Source organism: Ursus americanus, unplaced genomic scaffold (genome assembly GCF_024610735.1).
Source record: "Ursus americanus isolate L20-20 unplaced genomic scaffold, mUrsAme1.1.p SCAF_96, whole genome shotgun sequence".
Classification (NCBI taxonomy): domain Eukaryota; kingdom Metazoa; phylum Chordata; class Mammalia; order Carnivora; family Ursidae; genus Ursus; species Ursus americanus.
Window position 1 is genome coordinate 645,994 of NW_028273678.1, and position 24,996 is coordinate 670,989.

The 24,996-nt window shown below is 47.7% G+C and overlaps 1 protein-coding gene across 1 annotated transcript in view; it reads left to right on the forward strand.

The window, feature by feature from the left end:
- LOC123802701 (myomegalin) overlaps positions 1 to 24,778 on the forward strand; it is a 66,571-nt gene extending 41,793 nt beyond the window's left edge. The window contains 17 exon segments of the mRNA XM_087860571.1: positions 1,550 to 1,985; positions 2,831 to 3,023; positions 3,907 to 3,957; positions 3,960 to 4,022; positions 4,634 to 5,132; positions 6,774 to 7,009; positions 8,036 to 8,087; positions 9,130 to 9,353; positions 10,005 to 10,129; positions 10,131 to 10,164; positions 12,103 to 12,288; positions 15,540 to 15,791; positions 16,761 to 16,892; positions 17,588 to 17,707; positions 19,331 to 19,520; positions 21,013 to 21,137; positions 24,136 to 24,778. Of these exon segments, the coding sequence (XP_087716697.1) occupies positions 1,550 to 1,985; positions 2,831 to 3,023; positions 3,907 to 3,957; positions 3,960 to 4,022; positions 4,634 to 5,132; positions 6,774 to 7,009; positions 8,036 to 8,087; positions 9,130 to 9,353; positions 10,005 to 10,129; positions 10,131 to 10,164; positions 12,103 to 12,288; positions 15,540 to 15,791; positions 16,761 to 16,892; positions 17,588 to 17,707; positions 19,331 to 19,520; positions 21,013 to 21,137; positions 24,136 to 24,470 (3,253 nt within the window). The 3' untranslated portion in view covers positions 24,471 to 24,778.
- The last annotated feature ends 218 nt before the right edge of the window (positions 24,779 to 24,996 follow it).

The window sequence follows — 24,996 nt, forward strand, 5'->3', positions numbered from 1 at the left end:
AAAACATGAAGCTAGAACATAATATCAAATATTCTTTTCCATACTACACATGTGTTGCCTTCTCTCCATCTGACACCTCAGTTTTGGCAAAATGTCGCCCTTCCTCTCCATTGAGGAAACTCTCTCCTAGATAGTCTATCTGATTCCTGTGTCCTAAAGTATTTTCTTCCTTGATTCACACTAGATAAGCCCTGCTCTTGGTTCCAAGACTTCAGGATTCTAATCTAACTGTGCATCCTTCCAGGTGTGAATCACTTGTTTTCTTTGCCTCTTCTAGTCAGCGGTTCTCAAAGTAGCGTGCTAAGGATCACCCAGAGAACCTGAGTAAAATGTAGATCCGTAAGCCTTAGCTCTAAAGTTGTTGTTTTTTTTTTTTTAAAGCACCTCATAGGATTCTGATGGTAGTACTTTTCAGGTCTGAAGCTAGTACAGCAGAATAAAAGGACTGCTCTGTTGAAGACCCTGAGCTTACCAGACCATATATGCTAGTTCATTTAAGCATCCAGTAACTCTACTAGGTACGAGTTATCCTCATGTTATGTAAAAGGAGACTGAGGCTCAAAGAGGTTAAGCAAACTGCCTACTTAAGTGAATTGCCTTGTTAAAGCCATGGTTGTTTTTTTTAATCATTTCCATCCAAACTTGGTGAAGGGTATGGTGGGAAGTAAGGATGGAATCTAGAATGTCTTGGTGAAAATTAGTTGTTTATCCATTTTATTTCTTCTGCAAATGTGAATGTTCTATGTGGCAGGAATTGGGAAGGCTCTGGGGATACAGGTGAACAGGACAGAAAGAGTCCCTGACCTCATGAAGATGAGCTATCACAAGAGCCAGACATAAAGCAAATAATTACAGAAGTGCAATTGATTGTAGTTCTAGATTGGTATTATTTAATTATTTTGTTCCTAGGTCCCACTTTCTCATCCAGTGGTTGAAAACTGACCGATGATAACTAATAGAATTGTAGAATCCATAATAAGTTTGTCCTAGGCAAGGTCTTTCTTATTGTTTTGTCTTCCTTAACACTGTAAGTACCCTTGTTTATTCCAGAAGCCACTGAAAATTAGAACATGAGGCTGAGGGGATGCCTGGGTGGCTCAGTCAGTTGAGCATCTACCTTCAGCTCAGGTCATGATCCCAGGGTCCTAGGACTGAGCCCTGCGTTGGGCTCCCTGCTCAGCGGGAGCCTGCTTCTCCCTCTCCCTCTGCTCCCACTTGTGCTCTTTCTATCTCAAATAAAATCTTAAAAAAAAAAAAAAAAAAAAGAACATGAGGCTGAATGACCAGGGTAAAGACAACTAGACCGGTGTGTTGAGTCCAAGATTTTTAGCGACTGTGTTGTCACCAGGTAGCTATGGAAGTGTGAGCAAGTCTCTCCTCTTCTTGAGTTTTGGTTTCCTTGTCTATAAAATAAGGGAGTCCTTGTTGGTCTCTGAGGTGGCTTCATGCTTTGGGGATATCTCTGAGTCTCTGCTGGACCAAGATGGGGACTACAGGAACCGAGGCCGAGAGCAGAGCCAGCCCCTCATTGTGTGTGTGTTTCCTGCAGGAACACCATGCTGAGCCTTTGCCTTGAGAATGCAGAGCTGAAAGAGCAGATGGGAGAAGAAATGTCTGATGGATGGGAGATCGAGGAAGACAAGGAGAAGGGCGAGGTGACAGTGGAAACTGTGGTAGCCAGAGGGGGTCTGAGTGAGAATAGCCTTCAGGCTGAGTTCAGAAAGCTCCAGGGAAAACTGAAGAATGCCCACAACATCATCAACCTCCTCAAAGAACAGCTGGTGCTAAGCAGCAAGGACGGAAATAGTAAACTTAGTCCAGAGCTCCTTGCGCGCCTGGCCCGGGAGATTGACAGAATGAATACAGCGCTGGTGTGTTCTCCTGAGAAGCCCCAACACCAAGAAGAGGAGCCCGTGACCATAAGGCCCTGCCCCAGACCCCAGGGCCTTGACCTTGGGGCTGCACTCATAGTGGATGGCCACCAAGTAAGTGCGGGATTAGATGGAATGAAAGACCTGTGGAGAAGGGCTGGAGGTAACAGTGTTTACCTTAAACAGTTCTGCCCCATGGGTCATGAGGGTCTGAGGAAGGGCACCGTTGCCCCCAAGCAGTGGTAATAATATTGTATACACATTCAGCCTTTATAAAATCTTTTACAACCTTATCTCATAAATATTAATTGGGTGATTACTTTTTCATAAATATTTCTTCAGCACTTAATTTTCCAGATGACACAGTAGGCATTGGGCAGCAGGCAGTAAGACCTGGTCTCTGCCCTGTAAGTATGCAGTACGGTGGGGAAAGATGGCACGAAACAGATCATTTCAGTAGGATGTGGTATAGGGACGCCTGGGGGTTAAGGCAGCCCAGACAAGTGGTGTGTAATGACATCTCTCCTTATCCCTGCCATTTTCATCACAGCTCATCCCAGGTGTCTGTTCCTGAGCCACAGGAGGGGCTGTCAGGATCCTCATAATGGGAGGGGCTTTGCTGAGTATTGAGTAAATAGGGAATATAGAGGATTTGGGGGGGAACAAGGGTGGGGCAGGAGCACAGGGAGAGATGAGGAGAGGTGTCTACCCTCCTCTTTTCAACCACTGCACCAACATATACTGAGAGCTCCTCACTGGACTCTACTGGCACTGTAGTATGTGCTGTAGATACAGAGATGAATAAAACATGATCCTAGCTCTGCAGGAGCTCGGAGCTGGAAAGCAAGCCACTACCAAAGGCCGTGAGGAATGCTGTAACAAACCCATGAGTAAAGTCCACAGGTTCAGAAAGGGAAGGAGCCGTGACTGGCTGGTCCCTGTGCTGGCTCTTTTCACAGCTGGATAACTGGCCCCAGGCCCGAGACCCTGGGCCTCAGTCAGAATTTAGCCTTCCTGGATCCACCAAGCACCTGCGCTCCCAGTTGGCCCAATGCAAACAACGCTATCAGGATCTCCAGGAGAAGCTGCTGATATCAGAAGCCACAGTCTTTGCCCAGGCCAACCAGCTGGAGAAATACAGAGTCATGCTTAGTAAGTCTTAGGTTCACCATCACCAAGGTGTCTGTCTTCTCCCTGAGAAACTACATGCTTTGCAGACTTCCCTTTTCTTTCCCAGCCTCAAAACAAATTTAATCCTGACCAGGTCCTAGAACTGTGGAAATGCATATTTAACTTCAGTTTTTGCACCTGGCAGAGAAGAATAAAGAACAAAGCAAGTTTGCAGTGACCATATAGGGAGGAAATGGGCCAACATTTGGGTTTGCTGATTTCTGGTATAGTCAGCAAAATGCTTTACATCTCTCAACATATACTGATAGTTCCTCTCCTCCTCTTGGCACCAAACCATATTCTTCAAAAATATGTCATCACCGTTGGTTTAGAATCCATGCTTTCTAGTAGAGCTTCCTGGGGTGATGGAAATGCTTATGGGGCATGTGAAATGTGGCTAGTTCAACTTGGGAGTTTTATTTAATTTTAATTAATTTAATATGAAGTAGTCACATGTGACTGATAGCTATCTTATAGAACAGTATGGATCTCAATGTTTTAGGACTCTAAATTAGTTCAGCTCCATTCACGTATTTACTGAGCCTCTGTGGATAAAGCAGTTGCTGGTTTCACTGGGGCTTCTAGGGATGATGATTCATATAATACCCAACTTAAAGATGTCTGGTCCCTACAAAGTCTCAGTTGTTGGAGGTGAGATCATCAGTGGCAAACAGGCTCATCCTGGTGCAAGGAAGTCCTGCCTGGAGTGGGTGGTCTTTTCTCCCACTTGAGTCCAAAGTACCATCCATCCCACTCTGGCTCTGACCTCCCTGTCCCCTGAGGGCTAGGGCACATGCCACTGAGGTTGAGGGGGTACGTGGGACATTCAGAGCTTCCGTGACACCCTCTGTCTCTTCCCAAGCAGGTGAATCCTTGGTGAAGCAGGACAGCAAGCAGGTGCAGGTGGACCTCCAGGACCTGGGTATGAGACCTTCGGCCGAAGTGAGAATGAGGCTGAGCGGGAGGAGAGCACCAGTCCCGGTAGGAACACAAGGGAAGGGCTCACCTGGCCTCCCTGGAGTCGGCCTTCACATCTAGGAGCTGTTAACCAGTCCCACACCTGATGAGGAGTAGGGCTGAGGGGGTGCTGTAGACTGAAGGGGACCCCAGGACTAGCGAGGCACAGGAAGTTTGGCAGAGAAGTCTTATCCAATGTGAGGCTGAGTGTGAGTTGGAATGTCTCTAGTTTTCAACATACTCTGTTAATTAAGAGAAGAAAAGTTTTATCCAACAGATGATCGTCTAAGGCTGACTTTTTCATGAAGAAACCAGATGAGCTTTTGGAGATATGCAAACCCTCAGCTAAAAAGACCTGTTTTTCCATCATAAAAGGACTTTGACTGTAGGGACACCCACCAAACTGAAATCGAGAAAAGAAAAAAACACTCCGTGCAGTAGAAGGTGACTGTGCCTGACCTGCAGGGCTGTTGAGTGGATACGAAATACCATGTTTGAATGCTAGTAAAGTGCAGGGCTGAATAAAGTCCCGCTTCAACTTTTTCTCTAGGAATTCTTATCCCCAGCACCAAAGCTGCTCCAGCTACAGCAGCATGCATAGCTTTATTCAGGAGGATGTCTTTGTCTTTTCTCAGAGTGTGAGGAGCATAACAGCCTCAGGGAAACCATCCTGATGGAGGGGTACCTGGGCTCCTCAGTGGCCAGCTCCCCAGGGAAGAAGCCCTTGGAGAGCCCTCGAGGGAAGCAGGAGGAGTTCCAGGCATATGGAAAGTCGGAAGACATCTCTGTCCTACATAAGGACATCAGAGACCTGAAGGCCCAGCTGCAGAATGCCAACAAGATCATTCAAAACCTCAAGAGCCAGGTCCGGTCCCTCTCAGTTACAAACGATTATTCATCTAGTCTGGAGAGACCTCGAAAGCTGAAGGCCGTTGGCACCCTCGAGGGATCCTCACCTCACAGTGTCACTGATGAGGATGAGGGGTGGCTCTCTGATGGCACTGGGGCTTTCTACCCCCCGGGGCTTCAGGCTAAAAAGGATCTGGAGAGTCTGATCCAGAGAGTGGCCCAGCTCCCGAAAACTGGAGTGGAAGGGAAGCTGGCAGAGGAGCTGAGATCAGCCTCATGGCCTGGGTAAGAGGGGCACTCTTTGGACCCTTATTTGATTGATGATGTCTAAGTTTGTGTTGGAGGTGGGCTAGCCCAGGCAGGTAGAAGAGAGAACCTATCAGGGCAATCAGAAGAACACCCGCTTAAATGCTAGGCCTAGATCTGAAGACAGGTCAGTAGGCCCTGCTGGGAGACACCAGGTCTCTGAGATTTCCTCTCAGGAATCTATTAGTAAAGTGACCGGATATGTGGTGTCGTAGTAAGACTGGAGCCAGACTGCCTGGGTCTGAATCCTAGCTCTGGAACTTCCTAACTGTATAACTTACTTAGACTTTCTGGGCCTCTTTCCTTACCTATTAAATGAGGAGAGTAAGAGAACCTATCTCAAAGGGTAGTTATTGGGTTTAAATGAATTAGTATAAGTGCTTATAATTGCTTAACATATATTAAGCTCTCAGTACTACTTACCATAACTGATACTGCTATTGATACTTTATATTGAAAAACACTGGGTAGACTTCTGTCTAGGTATCTGTCCTTGTTATTTGCACTGAATGTCAAACCATCCAAAAGCTTAGTGGCCTCAAACAATAATTTATGTGGATTGACGGGGCTCAGCAGAGTGGCTCTCACTTGGGGGTCTCTCATGGGGCTGCTGTCCAGTGGTGGCTGGAGATGGACATAGCTTCTTCCTTCATGTGTCTGGCAATGTGGTGCTCCTTGGCTTCTCCCTTTCCACCCTTGGCTTCTCGTCTTCCAGGGCCTTTCTTCCTGGGGTGGGCCTCTCACAGTATGGTGGTCCCAGGGTGGTTCCACTTCTACATGGCAGCTGGCTTCCAACTGACAGGAAGTAGAAGTTGCCAAGACAGTTAAGAGCTACTCCTGGGCTTGGCACAATGTCACTTCCATCATTACCTCGGTCGTGGTGGTCACAGAGCTTGCCCAAATTTAAGGAGGTGGAGAACAGCCTCTACCTGCTAATGAGAGAAGGGGCAAAGGCACATTTACAAAACATCATGTGGAACAGGAACTTGCGTAACGGCCATCTTGGCAAAATACAGTCTGCCGTAATATAGACGGTCTTCCAAATAGAAGGCACGAAAGATCCTATCTAGACTTAGGATTAAGTGATTCCTTCCCTTCCCCCCCATGTTCGTTTGTTTGTTTATTTTACATATGCTGTCCACCCAATGTGGGGCTTGAACTCACGAACCTGATATCAGGAGTCGTGTGCTCTTCTGACTGAGCCAGCCTGGTGTGCCAGGATTGAGTGATTCTAATCGCTGAATTTATTTTTATTTATTGTGTTTGTTGAGTATCTACTCAATAAATACATTTAGTGTTTCTTGAGTATCAACGGTGAATCTACACTCTACTAGTCCTGTGAGGAATGTGAAATTTGGCATTGTATTTACGTCCACAGGACTTAGGATTCTTCTGGACATATGACTAATACGTATAAAACAGCGTAAGAACGATGGCACACTAAATTGATGTCATGTATCAGAGCAGGATTTACTCTTAAATACCTTCTTTGGTTTCTGTGCCAGAATTTGGCGTGGGGGACCTCCTTAGAGATGTTCTCACGGAAATCTCTATTGCAGGCCCATAATTTAACATTCACTCATTTTCATTCTTATTTTTTCCTCTTGTCTCCTGTATTAGGAAATATGACTCCCTGATTCAGGATCAGGCCCGAGAGCTGTCGAACCTACGCCGAAAGATGCGAGAAGGCAGAGGTATCTGTTATCTTCTCACCCAGCATGCCAAAGATACAGTAAAATCTTTTGAGGACCTTCTTAGGAGCAATGACATTGACTACTACCTGGGGCAGAGCTTCCGGGAGCAGCTCGCCCAGGGAAGCCAGCTGACAGAGAGGCTTACCAGCAAACTCAGCACCAGTAAGTTGATCATACAGCTTTGGCACACACTCAGTCACTCCCACAGCTCCAGGCCCAGGTGGCCACCACACCTCCACCACGGCCTTTTCACCCAGGTCCTGCTTCCACTTCATTTCCTGGGGCCATCGCAGGATCAGGACTGGCTGGTGGGGAGCACTGAGGAGGAACACAGGGTTGGGGAGGTCATGATTGCAATGGCAGAAACTGGAGCACTCGTGGCAAGTGGTCTTTAGGAAAGCAGGCTGTGTCCATCCAGTGCTAAGGGGGAGAAAGGGAGAAGAGATCGGAGGACCTCGTCATAGTGAAAAGAGTCTGACCTGAGAATTGCAAGACTCAAGCTGTGCCCTGGATGCCGCCATTAACTTGCTTTGGGCAATGACTTAGCCTTTCAGTGTCTGTCTCTTTGTTTATTTCATGGTGTCGTACATGAATATAACCCCAATATAGTGAAAGCACCCTGCCCTTAGGACGTGATTTGGACACTGAATGTCATAGTGCAAGGGCTAGGAATGTTGGTTATCATTGGAGCTCTTTACTTAGAAAACATTTCCTGGGAGTAACCCAGGGAGTACAGCAGGATCCGAGTTGGGGGCCAGACATCCCACATGCTGGTGGCAGGTGCAGAGGTGGGACAGGGTGGTTTGTCATCTCCTCGGAGCAAGAGTGGGTTCCACATGAATGCTGTGATGGGACACACAGCATACCTCTGCGAGTCAGTCTGTGGCAGGCTTGGAAGCTGGAATGGTCCAGAGAGAAGCTGGGCAAGTGCCTTTTAAACTTCTTTGCATTGATTTAGGGCAGAGGAAGTCATGATGCTGATCACCAGGTCAGGGGAGGTCTGCCTGGTGAGCTCAAGAGAGCCTAAAGGTCTCCTCTCCGAGGATACAATCTGCAGCCTTCCCAAGTAATTCTCCTACATGTCCTGGACATACACAGAGGAGTCACCGTTCTGTACTCGTGCATTTATAATGTGGGAAGTGGGACCTGTTTAATTTCTTACCATTTCTTTCTGAATTTGGCTTACAGAGAATCATAAAAGTGAGAAAGATCAAGGTGGACTTGAACCGCGGGCCCTCAGGTAATTTGAAATAGGATCAGGAACAAGGCCCAAGGGGTCCAGGGTGACTGCAACTTCACAGATCAGGGAGGGGAAATGCTGATTATAATGAATTCATTTATTCATGGAACACCTTAGCCTAATTCTTTACGCTCTTTTGCCATAATTCTGTTGATTTCTATTTGCATATTTATTCTCCAGGCTTGGTAAACTAGAGTTGGTCTGACCCAACAGTAAACTAACCAGGGTCCAGGGGCCCTTGGCACCCCCAGAGTTCTCCTCTGCTTTCCTCCTTTGTGCTACTAAGTTGGCTTACCCTGAGTTGAGTTGGCAGCTAGTTTAATAATCGTTCAATTTCCTTGGGGGGAAAAAAAGAATCAAAGAACCACAGTACAGTTCCTAGGGGGGAAAGGCCTGGACGTTGCAGATGCCTGGGAGGCTGCAGTATCTCAGGAGCCAGTTTTCCATGAATCACTGCATAGACTCTTATCATTTGTAGTAAAATATGGGCTCAAAATCTGTTGTAGCCACCAGTTCAAGCCCCTTTGTGTCAGAAGTGTGCTTTAGACCATTCTCAGAATACCTGTCATGAAGAGCAAAGTGTTTTGGTTCTGTTTTCATTTCTGATCCATCACAGACACATACGTGGGCTGTACCCTCAATCAGCCAGATGATTCCACGCATCCTGCTCTTGGTTGTCAGTGGCAATGCCACGATGCTGTATGTTTCTCACTGCTCACCTTCAGTTACTGTACTTACCTTCTTGGAGACTGATAACCAACAGCTCTGCTGGGGCCACACTTGGAGCAGCTGTGCTTTAGAGGGCTGGCTGGGGCTCCACTAGTCCCCAGCATCTCACGGGGCCAGTGCCCTGGGTGGCTATTGCACCTCCTCCTCCCTCTGCACCCCACCTACCCTCCGCCCCTAATCAGTGATAGGTTATTTTGATCATTCTTTGCCAGAATGGTTCCCTTGACTCCTGCGGCTTTTCCCGTGTGCCTTAGTCAGGACTAGTTGGTCCGGTGACCTTGGCTTCACCTGTTGTCCCCCTTCACCCTACTAGGCTCAGCAGGGAGCTGCAGGAGAAGGAGAAAGTGATTGAGGTCCTGCAGGCCAAGCTGGATGCCCGGTCCCTCACGCCCTCCAGTAGCCATGCCTTGTCGGACTCCCAGCGCTCTCCCAGCAGCTCCTCCTTCCTATCTGATGAGCTAGAAGCCTGCTCTGACATGGATGTAGCCAGCGAGTACACACACTATGAAGAGAAGAAGGCTCTGCCTGGCCACTCAGGTAGCCTCTGCTTTCTGGGTGGTACCACTTTTCTCCAGGCGGAGAGGAGACTTCTGTAGCCAGGCCTTATAGCTCCACCTCGGTGTGTATCAGGCTGAACGTGGCTCTGGGACCAAGCACCAAGCACACGCCCCAGTGGCTCAGGATCTTTGCTGTGCTCCTGACTCCACAGGGTGTCACTGGGTCTCCACTGGATGCGCATGCTGGTAGACCCAAGGGGAACTGCAATAGGAAGAAGGAGAAGATCCTGGAAGGCTTTTCTTCCCCATTGCTTCATGAGCATAGACTGCTGACTTCCTTCTTAAAATGGGACATCTTCTCCCTCCTGCAGTGGCCTTGCTCACTCCATTTCCTGAGCCAGTATCCCCTGAGTATCTGTCAGTGGTCACAGATTCTGTTGGTTCCACCTGGTATTCTTGGAAACGCCATTTCCATGGGTTTCCATGTCTGGGCCCCACTCTCACCTCTAAGGTGGTTTGCTTCCCTCAAGAAGCTATCTGCAAACAAGGAAATGAACCCTGCTCACAGTGCTTGTGCTTGGTGCTTTCCCAGAAAGCAAGGCTCTGCCCTGGTACCGCTGGTTAAATATAAGGCCAGATTCCAGTTCTTTGTCGACCACCAAACATTTTCTTTCATTCATGGGTTTTGTAGATTCCATCCATCATTCGAGTCATTCCGCTGTACTGTCTTCTAAGTCATCAGCAACCAGTGCACCTCAGGGGGTTAAGGCCGAACCCAGCAGCAAACCCATCAGCTTGCCAGCTCCCCAGAACTCCCCCCCCGCCCCAGGAGGCCAGCCAGGCCCATCCGGGTATGCGACAGCCAACACGGCCAGAGCTTTGTCTCCTCTTCCTCAGCAGCCTGTTTGACTCTTCTTCAAGGACGAATGTTTCCACTGTCAGGGGCTTCTCTGCAGCAAATCCTAGACGAAATCAAGAGGCCATCCTAGTTCACCAACTGTGTCTGTGTTTTCTTTGTTTTAAATATTGTAGACAAATCAGAGATCCACATAGACTTGGATCTGCATCCCAATTTTGACCAGTAGTTGGCAAATCATTTTAAAGTAAACATTTTCATTCTTTCATTTCACTCTGGGGAGCAAAGAGGCAAAATGTTTCTCCCAGGATTACAGTAGCCAAAGAACAAAAAGAAAGGCCCTTCTGCTGCTCGCCTCTAAGAATTACCCATTTTATCTGCACGGTGGGTCTCTGCAGCAGCTCGGGATGTCCGTGTCCTCAGACTAGCTTCTGTTCACATCACACGATCACTCACGGATTTATGAACTGGCTGGCAGCCCTTGGTATGTACCTAGTGCATGTCCTGCAGCCAGTTGGAGGGATACATTTCATTTACCTGCCCCAACCGAATTGCCAGGGGGTCTGCTGTTAATTAGGGCCCCACACCAGTGATGGCAGGGCAAAGGCAAACCTTGTCCTCGCCTCCTACCTCCTGCCATCACCAGCTGGCTGCCTTCAGTGTGGCTTGTGGTAAGGTGCCCGAAGAAACACGGTGCTTTCCTTCTGCTGCCCCCGTCTCTCCTAAGAACAAGTCAAGCAAAATCTTAAGAAGGGGTTGTGTCTGGCTCTTTCTGAGCCGGGGCTCAATGTTTCTGGGCCAGAGTAGACAGCAGCTGGCCCAGGAAGTCATGGGGAAAAGCTATTTGCCTAGCCCTGTAGACATCTGTGTAAATGCTTTGGGGTCAACAGGGCAGAAGGCCAGGGATTTTAAAATCAGAACACCTCCCTGAAGGATGCCTGGCCTGTGTTACTTGGCAATGTGGGTGTCCTTGCCATGCTGCTCTGATAACGTGTCAGCATTCTGGGGCGAGGGATGTGATTAGAATGTATTCATTATCTACCTTGGAAGGCATTCTCCGCAGGTCAGCCTTGGTTTCTGCTCCCTCCGAGGGCTACCTGCCATATAACTGTTTTTAGGAAAGAGGAGACAGATTCAAACATCAGAACATCGCAGGTCCCTAGAGACCTGTCTGTAGATGGGCTGCATCATGCTCATCTGTGAAGATTTATTTTAAATTCAAATTTCCAAGCCCTCCTTCCAAAGTTTATGACTTAGTAGATCAGGGCCTGAAGAATCTGCACATATTAAGAATTTTTCCTGAGGGATTTGAATGCCCAGCAGGCATGCAAGCTATTGTGTCTGAGTCACTGCAGCAAGACCTTTATTTTTCATTTGGTGAATGAACCCATTGATTTGAGATTCTGAGGTTTGTTTCCATGATGCTCTTGAATTACATGCATGAGGAATGCACATTTCCCCACAGTGGTAGCCAGCTCCTGCCCTCCTCAGGGTGAGCCTTCATGCTCTCAGAGGAGTTCTAGTTGTCAGGAGTCTTGTCACAGGAGCAAGGACCGACTCATGCCCGGGGCACTTGAGAACACTGAGGCACAGCCGTCCTGACCCATCCGTACCTGGGATGGCTGGGAGTGGCTCCCATAGCTGCCTGGGTTACAGTTCTGCCACCTTGCCTTCTAGAGCCAGTGGTTTCCAAGATGAGCATAGAATATGTATGCCGGATATCCCTGGCAAGGGAGAAGGAGGAGCGGTCAACTAAGCCAGCCTCTTGGATAGCAATGCTTGCCTTTTGCCTTGTCCGCCAGCACCACGCGGAAGGATAGCCACCCCGCAGGGAGACATCTGCACAAGAAATAGTTTCATCTTCTCCATCTTTTCCCCGTTCCTTTCTCTCACTTTCTTTCTAATGACATGTCTCCTTTCTTCCCAACTCTAGGCCTTCATTTTCCCTCCATACCCACGCTGGTTAGACTTCCCCAGGCACCACTGCCCTCAGCTCCACCCAGCTTCCTGCCTTTCAGCTCCACTGGCCCTCCCCTCCTTGGCTGCGGTGAGACACCCGTGGTCTCCTTGGCAGAGGCTCAGCAGGAGCTGCAGATGCTGCAGAAACAGTTGGGAGAAAGTGAGCACTTCCTGCTGCATCTGTGTGCTTGGGCATGGCAGCCCCACCCTGCGTGGCTCTGCATGGCTTTGGCTTGGTGGCAGAGTTCTTAAAAACAACATAGGGTGTACACGTTGCCAGCAGATGGTTGACAGATGGCCCAGTGCTTTTTTTGGGCAATATATTTACTGTTGTCTTGCTGGTGTGTGTGTCTCATCGCTTCACCAGGCCCTAGAGCTGCTCCTCTCCTGCTGCTGACAGTGTGGGGTACCAACGAGTATGCTGAAGGCCTGACACGCCGGTGATGTGTTTGTAGGCAGGGCATGGGCCACAGCTTTTGTGTTGCCTATGTGAGACGAAGAGGCCATGAGAAAGACGGCCACTTTCCGGGGAATCCTTTCCAGGCCTGTTATATTCTCCTCCTGTGAAAAATGCTCTTAATCAGGGTGAGATCCTGACATCATCAGGTGGAGAGCCAAAAGGGTAGTAGTAGTAGTAGATTCAGAAGAGGTGACTAAGCCCCTCTTCCTATGGCACAAGGTTCATTTCCACCCCTGGACAGGTGACATGTGGGCGGCTAGAACCAGAAGCACAGACTGTGATACCTGATTGTAAATTCTGTCCTCTGACTCCCAGAGATCATTGATCTTATCAGTTACAGACTATGTGCAGTCAGTCAGCTTTTTGGAAAGGCTTTGATACATGTATGGGCTGGATGCCTCATCATAAAGATTTTGTGTGTGATCAATTATAGCTTAGAAAAAAATAAGGAAAACCCTCACATGAGGAATTTGCTCTCTAGTAATGCTAAAACGAAAACAAAAACAAAAACAGCACCTAGAAATCAGTTCGATGTTACCTTAAAACCACATTCTGTGACTTAAAAAAAAAATAACTCAGGTGAGCCAGAGATTGATGGTAAGGGTCACCAGGTGCTGTGTCGAGTAACCTAAGACCACAGCTGAGAGTCATACACCTGAAGCCCCAGTTGTCATTTACCCCACCTTATTTCTTTTGTCAACGCTGAAAATGAATACACTGTCTAGTCTACTCTGTTCCACTTTGATTCCCAGAACCAATTAGGTAAAACCCTTTTTAGGAGAGTTTGCACACGTTCCTTTTTTGCAGGCAGGGAAGTCTAGAAGACTGCCTCCTGCTTATTGCAGCTTCACGCAGGGGTAGCAGTCTAGGCTTACCCAGCAACACGAACCTGTTCTTCCCTGAGCCTCACACCACTTGCGTGATAGGTAGAGTCAGAGTAGGGGACTAAGGCTTAGGGGAGTAGAGCTACTTGTTGAAGGTTACTAGTAAGTGGGAGAGACGGGCTTGAATCCAGGTCTTCTGCTCCCAGTCCTGTTTTTCCATGATACCTTTTCTGCCTAGGATGGTTTTGTTACCATCCTGCTCAGAGCTAAGCTCAACAGATTCTGGAAGCCCCTTGTAACAACCTTTTCTGTTTCTCTTTAGAGATCAGTAGAAGGTTCTGATGTCTCTGATCTAGAACTTGTTATTTTAGCAGTTCTGGAACCAACAGTTGATGGATAACAAACTTGTCCCATATCAAAAGGGCAAGAATGTTCTCTAGCTTACTTTTCTTTTCCTTTACCTTTCCATACTTGTCAGTTTGTCTTTGTCCCAAAGGAAAAATAGGACACATCTGTACATGATAAAGGGTCTGTTGATATGTGTTGAAGTCATACCTAGTCGGAGCCATTGACCAGAGTTTGGATGGTCCCAGCTTTGGTGAGCAAGATTATAGCCCTGTCTTGTCTGTCTGACCTGAAGCACAGCTCTCTCTGAGGGTCTACAGCTTACCAGTGTTCCTTGTTTGCTTTGAACAAAGCTTCCATGTGGACAGTGGTGCATGGCGGCTTCTCGGGTCACCGTGGGGCAAAAATCTCCTTGTGCTAGAATCTGTCCAGTGTCTTTGCATGGTTTAGGGCATGTGCTCTATGTTGTGTGACCAGGGCAAACTGGAACATGAGAATACTGATTGCTGTTACTGATAGACTTGGAACCTTCTACGACCTTGGTTAAAAAGTAAGCTGTCAACAACCCCTGATTTCCCCCTTTGCGTTGTGTTGGGCTGGGGAGGAAGGGGGTGTGGAAGAGGTAGGAAATCACATCTTTACTGAATCCCAACTAAAATTTAGATGCTGAGGGGTGTGTGGATAGCTCAGTTGGCTAAGCATCTGGCTCTTGTTCTCAGCTCAGGTCTTGATTTCAGGGTCATGGGTCCAAGCCCCACATTGGGTTCCACACTGGGCATGGAGTTTACTTAAAAAAAAAAAAATTCAGATGCTGACATTTCTCATCGCTCTCTTTAATTCCCAGTGATCCTAATGAACATCTAGTATTTTGCAAATTGTGGAGGGAGAGACCCAGGACAGTACTGCTCAAACTTTGCTGCCTATTAGAATCACCTGGGAGAACTTTAAACCATCCAGTGCCTAAGCTGTACCCCCAGTTAAGTCAAAATCTCTGGGAGGTCTGGGCTTCGGTGTATATTTGTTTACATTTTCCAAGGTGACTCTAATATGTAGCCAAATTTGAGAGCCAGTTACAAGTGGAGATAAAAATTGACAAGTGCCAGTTGCATTATCCCCTCAGAGGAGTTTGGCTTGGTTGGAAGGAATGATGACCTCTTCCTCTTTACTTCGGGTGAGCTATCTGTTTACTCTGCTGTCCATGCTGATAATCCCTAAAAGAAAGCAGTCTTCTGAATGTAAATATCCTAAACTGCAGCCCTGCCCATCTCTCTCTGTCTCTCCCAGAGACTTCTTTTTACATAGAAGCAGAGATGATTTGGCTTAGGGGAAGGCCGATGATTTCCCAAGATCTATGAAAGCATAAGCCTATGTTAAATGAAAGGTCCTACATCCCTCCATGGATGCTAGCACTGAGCACATCTGTAAATAGGAATGTGCTATATCCCCTGACTTTGGGACTGAGTTCTCCTGGAATTTTCCTGGGCTCTATCAGGAGGAATTATAATAGAAGCCAGGAGTGGGGCCACTGGACTTTTCCTTTTCCTGGTGACTTTCAGATACTTTATCCATCCTCTGCCTCTTGGTGTCTCATACCAGCAAATACATGGGGTGAAAGTTATGGCCTCTAGGGTATGGTCTTCATCTAACTGGTATTCTGCAACATACTGGGATCTCCGACATCGCACATGTCCCCTTTAGTGTCCATTCTTAACAATCCCACACTTCCTTGCTGGTCCTTCCCTTCCAATCCTCTCTTCCTCACTCCGGTTTCTTTCTGCCCAGGTGTCAGCACCGTCCATCCTCCTTCCCCAGCTGCATTGCCAAGCAACCATTTAGAAGCCACCTCTTCCCACTATCTCAACCCCGCCCAGCCCCACTCTCCTCTGAGGGGCAGCACAGAACCGGGCAGAATCCTGGAGCCTGGCTACTTGGGCAGCGGCAGCCAGTGGGATGTGATGAGGCCTCAGAAAGGGAGTGTATCAGGCAACCTGTCCTCAGGATCCTCTGTGTGTCAGCTTGACTCCAAACCTACAGGTAAAACATGAAGCTGAACGGGTCAGCCTATGAAACGAAATCTCATTGAGAGTCTACCCCTCTCCTACCTGGGCAGGGGCATTTTTCATCTCTCTAGTCCCCGGCTCACGGAGTGGGGATAAAATGAAAGGGCCCTATCCGTGCTGGACCTTTCTAAGTGGCCCCCTTCGGCCACCCTGCGCAGGGCCTCAGTGCTATTCAGGGGACTGGGAAAGTCTGGGACACATCTTGTGCTCTCACACTCATGTCATTAGCCACACGGGAGAAGTTCATGTCCATGGACTTTTATCTCCTCTCTGAGGCTGGAGGAAGGGCTTGATGCCTCATTAAAGAATGTTCAGTCAAGAGTCAGTAAGAGGAACGGTATCAGGGCAGAGTGAGGTCTTCCCTAATGCACTCAGGAGAGAAAGTCACACTTAGGTCACCACACCTTTCCAGATACTTCAGTTATTTTTCTAAACCATGTGGAACTCCCTCGCACCAGTTACACTGGTCACTGCACACTTATATTTAAAACTCCCTCACACTTTCGGGTGCCTGGGTGGCTCAGTCAGTTAAGCATCTGCCTTCAGCTCAGGTCATGATCCCAGAGTCCTGGGATCGAGTCCCACATTGGGCTCCCTGCTCAGCGGGGAGCCTGCTTCTCCCTCTCTCTCTGCCTCTCTGCTCTGCTCATGCTTGCTCTCTCTCTCTCAAATAAATAAGTAATCTTTAAAACTCCCTCATGCTTACTGTGTGTAGGAGGAGGCTTTGCACCAGGCTGTCCTGGGGCAGAAAGCCAGTTTAGTCTTGGAGCAGAGTCCCCATGTTCCCGAGTGCCCATGTGAGAGAATGCAGTTAGTGGAAGGATGGGGATGTTTAGGGATCCTGCTGAGGAGCTGCTGGCTGAACCCCACCCCCACCTGGGCCCCACTAGTGACCAGGTTCCCCACCTCCCACCTCTTCCATGTCCTGGCGGGATGGTTGCAGGGGCTGACCTGCTGGAAGAACATCTTGGTGAAATCCAGAACCTGCGTCAGCGGCTGGAGGAGTCCATCTGCATTAATGACCGCCTGCGGGAGCAGCTCGAACGCCGGCTCAGCTGCACGGCCCATGGGAATGGTAGGAGAGGCCAGAGCTGCCCACTTCTGTCACGACTGGGGAACTTCCGAAGGGAGGGCCCTTAAGCTGAGCTTCACGCTTTTCAAAGCACCGTGCTAGGATTTTCTCTACCCGCCCCCTCCTAACAGTCTGCCAAGGCAGGTGGGGCCCGTCCTCTTATCTTCACTTTGTAGATAGACTGGAGCTAAGAGAGAACTTTCCTCTTGGCAGAACTAACAAGGTATGTCCATAGTGTCTGACTTCTCATCCCATCCTTAACCTTCTCATATAAGTGCCTACTGACCTCCCTGTGCCTTGCCATGTGATTGGCAGGTGGTAGAGCCAGGTCAGCGGGCGCCCTCCCCCAGCCACTCACTGAGGTGGCCTTTCTCCCGCTACTCTCCTCTCTGCTGTCCCTTGGAGGCCATTCCTTCCACACACCCTCATCCTGCCCGCAGCACAGAAGCTGCTATTGCGGGGCCAGAGCCTCTGGAACAGCTGCAAGCTAGGGCACGTGGTGGGGCCTGCACAGAACCCACTGGTAGGAGGCACACAGAAACCAGGCATTTGGCCCACCAGGCTTGGGGTCCAGGCCTCGAGTACCCAAGCACTGCTGCTGGGTTGGGACAGTATTTCTGGAGGCACAGAATGGGTAGCTTCTTGAAAGTGTCTCTTACCCAAATGTGTAACTTGTCTGCTTGCACTTTCTGGGACAGGATCCAGCTCTAATTTCTATGGTCCTGGCCTGGAAGCCACATCCCAGCTCTACAACGAGAACAGAGTCCTTAAGGAAGAAAACCGGAGCCTTCAGGCTCAGCTGAGTCATGTTTCTAGAGGTGGGTGGTAAAAGCCACACACTGTGCTCATTCCCGTTCCCTTTCCCCCTGGGCACACCAATCATGACTTGAAGCCAAGAGAAGAAGGTGGAGACAACAGCTAACCAGATCCGCCAACCCAAAGTCCCATGGCTGTCCTCAGTCTAGAAGGGGCTGCTTCCTGAGAGGTCCTAACCATGGGCCCTCACACTCCGAGTCTCTAGGGACAGAAATAGCTCTGGGAAATCCACAACCTCTGTGCAACCCATAGATACTCAGATATTCAGTCATTAGTTATGAAACTGGATACTAGTTGGGTGTCTGTTCTACCTGTCCAGACTTCACTGCAGCCTCATGTGTCTCTCCCGGTACTGAGCTGCCATCCCCATCTCCTCACTACCTCCCCTTACTCACCCACTCGGGCTCCTCTCTGCTCAGTAATCCTCAGGACTTTGTGTCTGGAGGCACCAGCCAAATGTCCTCCAGAGCTTTCCCAGCACTATTCGATGGGCATCCAAGGGGGAGAGGGCATCATTTCCTCTGTGACCTGGGGGGCAGCTGACCTTAGTGTCAATTGACTTGATCAAATCAATATATGATCAATAACAAATTACATTTATCTGCAAATATTTATTGAATAGCCATAAAAGACTAATAGTTTCCTAAAGGATTAAACCCAGAATGAAAGAATGCTTGTGAAACGGGAAGAGACATCAAGTGGTATTTCTAAATTTGCCTCTTCAGAGCAGGAAGATGTGAGGGGAAAGGTCACTGATGGGGAAGTAACGAGTCGTCACAGATAAGAAAGAAGGCACAACTGCTAAACCACCATTGCATGCCGGGACAGGCTAGCACAGACCTCACAGGGGAGAAGACACTAAGATGTGAGCAAGCACAGTCGACCAGGCCCAGGGACTTCCCGCCGGACCACTGACAGCACCTACAGCCTGATTCTCAGCGTGCCTGTCCTTAGTCTCTGAGAAATCATGTAGATCATTGAGATGCCACAAGCCCAGAAAAGAGCAGATGTCCCCATTTTCAAATTGACGAATATAATACATTCTAAAAACCGTAGACAAGAAATCTTGATGTTGCTCTTTGGCAAAATTCAAGAACGGATTATCACACAGAGGGTGTGTGAACTTAAAAACAGTGAGCATTAGAAACCACAGTGTTTTTGGCGCTTGGGTGGCTCAGTTGGTTAAGCATCTGTCTTTGGCTCAGGTCATGATCCCGAGGTCCTGGGATTGAGCCCCGTGTCAGGCTCCCTGCTCAGTGGGGAGGGGAGTCTGCTTCTCTCTGTCCCTCTGCCTCCTCCTTGCTGCTCCTGCTCTGTGTCTGTCTCTCTCAAATAAATAAATAAAATCTTAGAAAGAAAGAAACTGCAGCATTTTCTCCAAAAGCAGGGTAGACCTTGTAGACCTTATGAAATCAGAAGATCAAGAGCATTGCCCAGATGGAGGCTCCCCATTCCCCAGGCAGTGTGGATGTAGTGACCTGACACCCTCTGCCTCCCTGAGCAGCTGCAGCATTAGCTGCCCTCCTGTTGCCTTAGTTCTCTGTGTCAGGATGGGCGAGCCTGGGCTTCTCTTCCTGATGACTATTGGCCCCACGGTAGAAATCCTCCTGTGTTCTGCTCACCAGAGCGCTCCCAGGAGACAGAATGCCTGAGGGAGGCTCTGCTGTCCTCTCGATCACGGCTTCAAGAGCTGGAGATGGAGCTGGACCACCAAAAGGGGGAAAGGCAGCAGCTTCTGGAAGACTTGAAGGAGAAGCAGCAGGAGATCTTGCATTTCCAGGAGGAATGCCTGTCCCTCCAGGAGAAAGATTCCAGGTAAGAGGGAGCCCAGTAAGAAGGAAGGTGGCCCTGTTTGCAGATTTAGAAGAAGGGATATTGGCAAGACAGGTATTGGCGCCTTTGGGGACTCTCAGTTTCCCCTCTGCTAGTCCTGATTTATGGATGACTTTGAGCAGAGGGAAGGACTTCTCTGGGAATGCCTTTTTCATGCCAGAGTTGGGAGAGTAACACCCTGTTTTAGAAGGCTTCAGCATATCAGGGGCACCTGGGTGGCTCCGTCAGTTTTGTGTCTAGCTCAGGTCATGATCTCAGGGTCCTGAGAACGAGCTTGGTGCTCAGCTTGGAGTCTGGTTGGGATTCTTTCCCTCTTCCTCTCCTTCCTCCTCTGCCCCTCCCACTGCTTGCAAGCATGTACTGTCTCTCTCAAATAAATGAATAAATAAATAAATCTTTTAAATCATAGTAAATGTTAGTAATGTGAAAAAAAAAAGATTCTCTCTCCTTCTCCCTCTGCCCCTCCCCCCAACACTTTCTCTCTTAAAAATAAATAAAAAATATAGATAGAGGTTTGAAAATTTTTCTACTGTTTTGTGATTTTTGTGGCCCAAAGTAATGGCAACATGCCCATATATCAAAATCTCTTATGTGTGAACACTTAAAATACTTAGAAATAGAAAAATCTAAACTGTTAAAAAAATTTCCAAATAAAGAGTTTCAGGGCTTTTGAATTCATTTGTTAAAAGAATAAAGAATTCCCATTAGAAGAAAATTTGCTAGCCAAATTTCAACAAAATTTTGGCATATTTGGTAGATAAGATAGAAAAAATTGGAATCATAATTCAGTTAATAGTCAATGATGAACTACTATTTAGAGCTTTGAATTTTTGTATTACACCTCTTTCTGCTATATTAGCCATAAAACCCAGATTCTAAGGAAATTGAGCTTAAAAACCAGACCATCAGATCACATTATCAGAAAGGGTTAAGCAATGATTACAATAAAATGTAGCTTTTTGCTTCCAAAAAAATGTGTATTATCTTGTGCTATTAATAGGCTTTTGTATTTAATGATAACAAATAACAATAAATAAAAAATTTTAACAAAGATTAAAAAAAGTTTTCAGCATATCAGATCCTGGAGAAAAAAATGTTCTCATCCTTCCAGTTAGTTTAAGGATATTAGTCTCACCGTGGTGTAGGAAGCATCCACACCCTCTGTCATGAGCATCCCCAGCATAAACCCTAGAACTGTCTGTCACTGTGAGAAGAGCACCAAGGGGCAGGAAGAATACAGGGCTAGTGGGTCTGCTCTCAGCTAATGTAGCTAATGGCATGACTTCAAGCAAAGTTACTTCACCTCTCAGAGCCTCTGTTTCCATATCTGTAAAGTAAAAGTAATGGTCTTCATGACCCCTGCATTGGCATCTAGGGCTAATACATTGTGATGCAAAGGCTGGCTGACAGCTAATTGTCCTGGAGTGGCCCAGGGGCCCTGGCCTCTCAGCAGGCCCTTGTCTCTCCCCTGCAGGCTGCAGCATAAGCTGGCCCTCCTGCAGCAACAATGTGAAGAGAAACAGCAGCTCTTCCAGTCTCTCCAGTCAGAGCTACAGATCTACGAGGCGCTTTATGGCAATTCCAAGAAGGGGCTGAAAGGTATGTGTTCTCCCTATTCCCCTCCCCCATGGGCTCCCTGCCCTTGCTTAGGATATTGGTGAGGTCTTTACCCTGGGAGTTGCAGAGCTCTGGAAAGCTACAGAGTTCTGCCTCAGAAACTCCCAGCCAGGTCTAGGGCTCCCAATAAGAAGAGAGGGGTTCTCTCATGTGCAAAGCCCAAGGTTGGTGACATGAGCAAGATCCAGCCAAGACATCCTTAAAAGTAGGCCACAAGAGTCCAACTCTACCTACCTAGATGGCCAGAGAAAAGTTGATCGAAGTCCAAATTATACAGTGATTTTTATTTTTAATTCAGAGAACTGTTCTGACGGCACCATCATGTGAGAAGGTCTGGAATATTGTGAATAATCATATTGGCCACCCATGCAGCCAGTACAGCAGGCAACCAGCTCCCACCCTGACCCATTTTCTCCCCCAGGGAGAAAATTAAAAGATGCAAAACAATTTACAGGAATGCCTCTAATAGGATCTAAATTTCAAGACTGGATTTAAATTTTAAACCGTTATATTGAGGACTTTTGCCACCTGCTAAAATACTGCTCTAATGTTGGAAAATCTGCTTCTATTTCCCCCTTGTTGTTCAAATGGGGGGGGTGGATTCTAAACATCAAGTTAATAACTCCAGCCAGGCTGGAACTGAGGATTGAAGTCAATATGATGAAATTTAGAAAAGATAAAACAAAAAAACAACCCTGAGCTTGGTTAAAAATATCAGTGGTAGAGGTAAGGGGATGGGGAGGCCTGAGCCATTCGTGGGCTTGAGGATGCAGAGTTAGTTAAAAACCCGCTGGGACAAAGAACTTGTAGGCAAAGGTTGCTACAAAAGGCAATTCAACTTGAGACCGCAGTAGGGTAAGAGTGGTGTCCATATGGAGAGACCATGTTGGAAATATTGTTAGATTGTGGGGCACCATCTTGTAAAAGAGACATTGGCAAACCAGGGACCATAGTGAAGGAGGTCCCTCCACGCCAAGGGACCAGAAATCTTCAACTGTCAAAGAAACTAACAATTTTAGGCCTGGAAAAGATCACAAGGAAATGAGAACTGGCTTTAAATATTTGAACAATTATCAGGTGAAAAAGAGCTGATGTGTTTGGTGTCCCTTTAGAAGGCTGAACAAGGGTCAGAGGATGAAGGGCAGCGGAATTTGGACTTAATAATTAAGCCTTCCTTACCACTAGAGCCTTCGAGTGATGGATTGCTAGTTTGTGAAGGAATAAGCTTCCCATCCAAATCTCCTTTAAATAGAAAAGGATGACTTGTCAAGGATCCCATAGAAGCAGCTCTTGCTTTGGATGGGATGTTAGCTCTCTAAGCCTTTCAATTGTAATTTTTTTTTGATCGTATGTTTAAAAATTCCTTAAGCAATATGGAATTTTCAGTATTCAGCCAAATTTGAATTTTCATAAAACCTGATTGGATTTCCTAATTTGCTGATGAGAAGGTGAACCAGAACTTGAAGAAGTATCAGGTGTACCATATGGATTTCCGCATTTGCTGATGATAAGGTGAACTAGAACTTGAAGAAGTATTAGGCTTACCGCAGACTGAGAGAATAGCTTACTTGGGCTCCTGGGAGCATCGGGTTCAACCTGCCTGTGGGAGAGCTTTGTAACAGGGAGTGTGAGAAGTCAGGTCAGTTGACGAGACAGCCGCCAGCATATAGAGGACCTACGAAGTACGATGAAAGTTTGCAAGCCATGGAAAATGAGTACGTTTTTCCAAGCAAAATAGGTACTTGATGGGAGCAGAACTGTCAGATGGTAGGACTATTGGGACACGCTGGAGTCAGGAGACATTCGAATCAGGGAAACCACTGAATGGGTGCAGTTATAGGGCATTTACGTGAGGAGACTCTGATCCAAGGTGCTGTTGGGAAGATAAAGAAGAATGGATAGATGGACAACATTTTTTAAAAATAAGCAAAACTTTGTGAGAATTTGGATATAGGGAAAGAAACAGGAAGGAGCTTCATGGAGCTTTGGGATTAGTGTCTAGAAACCACTTTATCCTGACTACATTTTCTTTCATGCCTTTCTCCTTTCTTATAGGTGTTTTAGGAGTCATTTCAAAACTACCACTAAAGCCCCATGGTGTCTTATCCTTAATTCTATAATCGCATGAGAACCATGAATTCTGTGATATCTCTTTCATATACTCAATTGGTCACAAAAGCTGTCTGAACTGAACAGAAGGATATTCACAGCCGTCACTTACCCCGCTCAGTGATAACGTTCACCCAGCTCATCACAGAAATAGGACTGTATTTGACTAAAGGCCTGTGGCCCAGGTGCATCCCGGTGCGTGCGCTACATGATAGATGGCATACGGATCCTGCTGCTTTCCTAAATGCCAGAACAAATTCTACTTTTTGAAATACATTTGGCTTCAAGATTTCAGAAAAAATATGTGGTCTTGTAGAGTATTTCTTAGCTCTCTTCATTCCCAGTATGAAGAAATGGACTGTGTGTGGCAAATGGAGGTAAAAAAACATGGTGAAGTGGAACAATTCAGTGAGTTGTGACCCTGGCCTCTAGTGGAGACTCCCGTTCCTACACGCTGCCAAAGGCCTGGTGCCTTCGTCTCCTCTCCGTGGGGACTCCTGAACATGGGGGCATCAACTCTCCTTCTCCCTCATCCCCTGCCCTTCTCTAGTCCAGTGCTGACCCCCTATCTCGGAAGACCTTGCTCTCGGGCCTGTAGGACTAGGGTTACCGTGGAAGTAGAATACTAATAGGCCTTGACCCCATCTTCTCATCAAAGGCTCTCTAGATGCAGGTGAGCCTCAGGGAAATTCCAGTGTGTGGTATCTCACTCAGTGTGCGCCAGGCCCCACACAGGGAAAGTGGCAGCTCTATCCCAGGTGTGTTGCCTGGGACCCTGAGAGGCCAGTGGAATGTCCCGGTGGAGTGTTCTGACCAATGCTTGGAAAAGCTTGGATCCGAGCCACCAGGCCCCACCTCTCTCTTCTTTCAGCTTCCACCCGGGATGCCTGTCACCAGGTCCCTTTGAGCAGTGACTTGAGCCACCTGGTGGCAGAGATTCGAGCTTTGCGAGGGCAGCTGGAGCGAAGCATCCAGGTGAACAACTGTCTGCGACTGCAGCTGGAGCAGCAGTTGGAGGGCGGGGGGACCAAAGCCAGCCTCAGCCCCTCTTCCGCCAACCAGGAGGACCCCGGAAACAAGCAACCGGTCTTCCAAGGTAGGAAGGACAATGGGACCAGGAAGTCCGTAGCCAGTGGGGTGGTGGCCAGGATGTCTGTGGTGGAAGGGACTGTCTTCCCTCTTCCACGCTCCTTAGGGTCAGGGTGAAATCGGAGGCCTTTCAATCTACAGCCTCGGGTGAGAGGGCCAATTTTGGGTCACAGCTGGCTTGGGCTCCAGATTCGGAGTCTGGGCATATAGGTTGCTTGCCTTGGGCAAGGTGTTTGAAGTCTCAGGTACTTAAGCCTTACTTTCCTCATCTTCAGGGTGAGGATAATAATCATATAGATGTTGTATGGTCATTTGGAGCATTAAGTGAAATAATTTACAAGTGTCTGACACGATAAGGATGGCTCAACAGTTAATAGCTGTGTATGTAAATATCTATTCCTTGTATTTGTGGAGTGCTTTACAATTTACCATGAATTTTCAAACAATTTTTCAAACTGTTTTATCTGAGGTAAGGGAGGTTTTATTCTCGGTATTTCAATGTGGGAAAACTTCGGCCTTGAGACATTAACCAGGACACTAAAGTTTGCAGCAGCTAAGACACCGACCCAGGATTCAAACCAGATGTTTTGGTTTCCAGCCCTTGTCCCTCCTCCTCACTATGCTCTTGCTCTGTCTCGGTCTC